The sequence below is a fragment of the Alnus glutinosa genome, chromosome 14, assembly GCF_958979055.1.
Source record: "Alnus glutinosa chromosome 14, dhAlnGlut1.1, whole genome shotgun sequence".
Classification (NCBI taxonomy): domain Eukaryota; kingdom Viridiplantae; phylum Streptophyta; class Magnoliopsida; order Fagales; family Betulaceae; genus Alnus; species Alnus glutinosa.
In genome coordinates, this window is record NC_084899.1 from 17,347,911 (window position 1) to 17,353,841 (window position 5,931).

Genomic DNA, 5,931 nt, shown 5'->3' on the forward strand with positions numbered 1-5,931 from the left:
GTATAATGGATGAACGTATTTAAAGTTTTGTAAAAACCGTGCTTTTTGGAAAGAGCTTAGAACCACATTTTTATTTGATAACTATTTCAAAATATTCATGTGACAATCCCGACCAAGTGTTATTTTTTTTTATTTAAGAATGACTAATCTAAATATTGGTCGAAACCAGCCGACACATTAGTATATAAAATAATTATAAAATAAAAAATGTGATTTTTAAGTTACTCTTTTGCAAACAACACTTTGTATTGCAAAATGAGTAGAAATTACATTTTTGTTTTGCAATTATCTTACAATTTCGATGTAACAGTTTCAACCAACTATTGGATTTGTTAAAATTAAAATAAAAAATCTAATAGTAGTTGAAACTGACGCGTTGGTATTATTAAATAAATATAAAATAAAAACGTAATTTATAACATTATTCATGTAAAATATATTGAGATTTCACTAGATATTAGTGCCCAAGCATTCTCTCTCCTTATCTGTGCGAATTTTATTCCACAAAATTTTTCTTCAAACCAGATTAAATTCCCCCAGCACAATTTATTTTATTAAACTTACGTCAATTTTAAAAGCATGCATTCTTTTAAAAAAAAAAAAAAAATGTAAAACTTTTTATTTTAGGAAAATGAGTTGAAAAACTTTCGACCACCCCAAAAGAAAACTTTCTATTTCAAATTTGGGTGACAGTATTTGAAGTTTTTTGGAATTCAAATTTGTACTTAGATTTTATCTAACTTTTTTTTCATTGTCTCAAATTTTCAAAACCATAAAAACATAATTTCAAAAAACAAATTTTCTCAGTATTCGTGATTTTTTCAAAAAAATATACCCTCAAACGAAGATAAAGAACATCTACAATTATTTGCCTAAATTTGAGACAATTCGGACAAATAATTATAAGAGATTACTTATGAAACTCACCTGACCGGATAAATAGTTAGGCAGTCCGATTTTATTTGATCAGATAAATTTCATAAGTAATCTCTCACAATCACCTGCTCGAATTATATCAAATTCGGATAAATAAATATAAAAGATCTTATCCCGTACTTTGACTCCAACAAAAACACACTTGCATACTTTTATAAATAAATTAATTAATAAAGCCGATAATTGAGGCAAGAGCACCTCCAACCAAACTCCAATCACCGTCCCAATCCTTGACCCCCACCCCCAACCCCACCGCACCCCCACTAATTTAAAAAGGGAAATTGGTTTACAGGTTGGAGGGTCTCCAACCCAAATAAAAATTGAAAAAAAGAAAGAAAAAAAAAAAGAAAAAAAAAATCTATTTTAATGAAGTAATTAGGAAAGCCCCATCTTTCATAGGACCCACCAAAGAAAACTTTTGACTTTGTATTCACAATTCCAAAATAAGCGATTTTGATTTTTGTTATTAATTAAGTAATTAGGGGAAGAAGAAAAAAAAAAGTGTTATTGTTTTTGTCTTCCTTAACTTGAAAAAACAATCCAAGAGGCAAAACCGGTTTGGGAATTTCAGGCCTCCCTCATGTAACCTTTGTATGTATGATTTGCCGTAATTGATTCACCAGTGCCTCCCGTGAGAACCACCACCACCACCAACACTACCACCACCACCTTTGTTCTTCGCAAAGAAGGTATTCTTGGGTTTTGGTATCTCATGGATGTCCATCACCTGAATCGTTCTTTGCCTTTTGGCTTCACATGAGTAAACACACAAACACAAATAGAATCAGCAATTCAGCATAAGCACCACAACAACATTGAACCCAGAAAAATTGAAGAAACAAAAAAAGCAAATAACTAAACCATTCTCAGCTTCTTTGTAATTCTCTTGAAGCCGTTTTCTTGCTGAAGCCAGTTTTTTATCAGAGTCAAAATCCTTCTGTTCTCTTTGTCTCTGCAAAATCCCAACAAAGTCATCCAAACTGAGTAAAAACCATTCACAATGAATTTGTTTTGCACAAGAAGACTTGCACCTCCCACTCAATTGAGCCAAATTAAACTATTTGAAGCAATTGAGTTTGGTTGGTCATATTTTGGAAGCATATAAGCTTCAAAAACTTATTTTCTTCTTCCGCCTTTTCATCAACCAAACATAGAGAGCTAGAGCTAGAGAGACTCTAATTTGGTATCCATACATTTTGGTGTGCAGAGGCAGCAGATACAGGTGTTGATTGAGCTGGTCTAGGAGGAGCTTCTTTTCGAGGAATCGCTTTCGGCTTTGGCTCGGATTCTGAATTATTCCTGTCTGACCCAGAACTCCCATCTGTGCAAGCAAACATACATCAATCAATTTGTAAACAAAAGAACACAAACAAAATCAAAAGTTTTGAACTTGGAATCTGATTCTACTACTCACTGTGTGGATTTGGGGAGTATCCAAAATCAGGAACCTGCAAAAGAAGAGAACATTAGAAAGCTAAAACAAAGGACAGAATTTTCCAACAACTTTTCTCCCAGACAAAGCAAATTAGCTTGAAGAAAAAGAAGAAAAGAAAGAACAGATTTCTTCCACCTGCTGATGACCGTTTTGAGGAATTTTCTGCTGGGGCGAGTCTCCATCAGCTGCCAACAACATCAATTACAATTTTTAGCTTCATTTCTAAACCCCAAAATTCACTTCAAATGTTTCCGACAAGAGAAACTGAAATCAAGTTATTTGAAGAGTAATAATTTTACCCATTACAGCAGAGGATGTCCGTCCCCCAGGTGGATTCAACTTCACCCATTCATCCACAATATCCTTCCACTTCCTGACAAAACAAAACCCAAATCAACAAATCTTCAACAGCCTTTTCCAACACTCGGTACATATTTTCCATAATTTTTTTGGTTCTTCCAAACCTGACTAGTAGCTTCACCAATCTCCGGACATCCTGCGATTGATGCTTTCGGAATCGATTCACATGCCTTCCTATATCAGTCTCCTACAATTCACAGATCCCCCCCCCCCAAAAAAAAAAGTCAAACACTATAAGTGGGAAGAAATTAAGTTCAAAAGACAAAGAATAGTTGCATAGTTTACCTTGAGAGCTTGAAATGTTATATCCATGTCTGCTAGAGTTTGAAGCAAATCAACCAAAGAATCCTCAGACTAACACAAAAAAAAGCAAACCAAACCAACAAGAAAAATCAGACCCAGAAAAACTAATATAACTAAATTAAAATCCAAAAAAAAAAAACCTGGTGAGGATCTTCAAGGTGCTCCTTGATGTCCAGGATCTTCTTCTGCTCGTCGTCGAACAGACCAGCGTACGGATCCAACTCCTCGCCGTCCTCTCTCTCCACCGACTGCGGCGTCCCGGGAGACCCTCCTTTCTCCGCAGCCGCCTTGACGTCATCAAGACAATTATCCGGCCTCAGATCATCCACGTCGTCGCAGTTCCGGCATCGAGGCTGCTCCGCCGCCGCCGACGAAGACGAAGACGTCCCCGCGTAGAGCCGCTCCACGATCCCGTCCCTCCGGCGCTTCAGCTCGGCGCCGTAGTCCGCAGCCGCCACCGCTATCGCCGTCTCTATGAACGTCCACACGTCCACGCCACAGCTCTCCAGAACAACCCGGAAATCGTCCACATCCATCGTCGTCGCCTCCCCCCCCACCCCCAACAAACTCTCAAGCTCCTTCCAATGGGTCTTTCTATATGGTTTTCGAGATTGTACTCACATCATCCGATCCGCGTATAGACCGAGTTCGTACCCCTTCAAAAAAAATAAAAAAGAAGATACGATACATTCAACACAGACAATCAATCATCGTAAAAACGCCCAAATTCAGAAACCACGCAGATCTGAGATTTTCGGAAATTTGTTTTGGCACAAATCAGGGAATATTCTAAACTAATCTTTGTTTGGGTGAATGCATATTGTTTGAGTTGACCAATGAAGTATCGGCCATGGGTTTGGTGCTCTGCGTCAGAAGCTGCTTTGGGTTGGGTTTGTTGTTGTGGGTTTGGGCGATGGACGGACAGAATTAGAGAGAGAGAAAAGAAGGTTACTTTAGCGTATGCCGTGCATGATTGATGGAATATATTATGTTTCTCATGTGAACGCAGGCTTGTGGATTTGGACCCTCCAATGTCCCGGTAACCATTTTTCCGGATTAGTTTCCCCATTTCTATGCATATTTCTTCTTTTTTTTCTTTTCTTCTTTTTTTTTTTAATTACAAACTTAAACGGACCTAAAAATAATGTCATAAACTACATTTTTATTTCACAACTTGTTGATGCAGTTTCCAGCATGGTGACGTGTTGCCTGACGATTTGTCCTGTTCTTCATGATCTGCAAAATAATAAAATAAACACTGCGTCGGGGGTGCCGACGATCCCCCTCTGATGCTTAAGTCAGAGAATATTGATTGTGATTTTTAGAGAGACCATGTGTTTAAGATAATTTAGTCTATTTTGTACCTGGAGTATATGCCTATTTATAGGCATATAGTTCTCAATTGCATTGTTCTACCTTCATGCCATAGTTGAGTGGGACCCTTAGTGGGGTGAGATAGAGGTTAAGTGGGAGAGTGGGAGAGTGGGACACTTACTCTTCATAGGATACTTGAATCATATATCTTATCTCATGTGTTCCAAAAATAGCATTCAAAGTGTTATAGGATTCTATTAAACCCAGGTGACTGAGCGGGTCAAGTTGGGCCAGCAAAATCAACTGGGCCCTGGTTCGGGTATAGGCCCATTTGCCTAAGGGATGATAATTTCCCTAACAGTTACCCCCCGATTCCCATGGCTGACTTGTCCAGCTAGTCGGGCATCGGGAATCTTCTTTGTACTTGCAACTGGAGTTATTTTTGTTCATCACTACTGAGGGTGCAATGTCGGTCATAAGGCGCTTGTTGAGACCATGGTTGCTAGAATGCCTAGGAAGCGGCATAGGTTTTGGGACTATCTCAGCTTGCCGAAGATTCAGAGGCCAAGGATAACTTGGTGTAGAGCTCACAAAGAGCTGGAAACCGCGTGATGCATTTGAGGCTCAGGTATGCAAATCTGAGGTAACAGTAGACCGAGTTTTTGAATGACTTAACCGAAGTTAATGAAGATAAAGACTAGCTGGCCTCCGGGCTTGATGCCTCTCGGACCGAGGAAGGAAGTTGTTCAATTCTCCGAGCTTCCCCAACCGAGGAGGATAACAGTCAAGTAGGAAGAATCTTAGTCCCTTGAATATCAACGACAATATTGGGATAGAGATCCTTGTATATCTTGCCCATATCTGCTTTCGGGACCAACTAGATGTCGGATCTGCATGTGCTCTTCTTGTATTTCCTGGAGCGGAGTTTTCTGAGATGAAGTATGTTCCCGACCTAGGGGTCGGGATACTCATGAGATTCTGACTACCGATCGGGTTCTCTGGTTTTGGTCGGTCCGACTGAGCTTTCGGTTCGGCCACGGGCCCACACAGTCTTGGGTGCATGCCGACAATAGGTGACTTGGTGGGTGTTGACTAAACTGACTGATTCCAAGAAAGACAGAGCGTCTTTTACAAAGCTCAATGCAACTCAGGCTCGAAAGGTAGTGCCGGCTGCATAGATGTATGTCGCTAAGGCAAAGAAGGAGTAAACCAATAAGGTGGCATCTGAACTCACCAATTGGGTCGAGAGTTCTTCTCGGATATTCTGGTGTGTGGCGAGTGGGCCACTAAATCCTGTTGTGGTAATCTCGTTCCCGAGCCCTTGACTTTTGGGCCCCCAACTGATAGTATTAGGGGCAATTAAGAAGAAAAATTGGACAAGTTGTAAAGTGAATATTTCTCTTTGGTGAAATCTTCATTTCTTGAGTTTTGATTTTGTTCGTTCCGAGCTTGTTATGTCTTGAACTGAGGGAGACAACGCTTTGATTTGAACTGAGTCACCCCCAGTGAGGGACATAACTGGAACGTGTGTCTGTGCCGGTTGTGTTTCAAACCGAGGGAGACAGCGCTTTGATTCGAACCGA

General features: G+C 39.7%; 1 protein-coding gene across 1 annotated transcript; it reads right to left on the minus strand.

Annotated features, from left to right (window-relative positions):
- Positions 1-1,372: 1,372 nt before the first annotated feature.
- On the minus strand, positions 1,373-3,995 carry LOC133857776 (probable mediator of RNA polymerase II transcription subunit 26c). The gene is made up of 9 exons (XM_062293121.1): positions 3,175-3,995; positions 3,017-3,085; positions 2,836-2,918; positions 2,671-2,744; positions 2,507-2,556; positions 2,351-2,384; positions 2,130-2,257; positions 1,798-1,888; positions 1,373-1,686 (listed from the first exon to the last, which is right to left on the minus strand). Exons 1-9 carry the CDS (start codon positions 3,568-3,570, stop codon positions 1,553-1,555), a joined length of 1,059 nt encoding a protein of 352 aa, XP_062149105.1. The 5' UTR covers positions 3,571-3,995; the 3' UTR covers positions 1,373-1,552.
- Between the last annotated feature and the right edge of the window lie 1,936 nt (positions 3,996-5,931).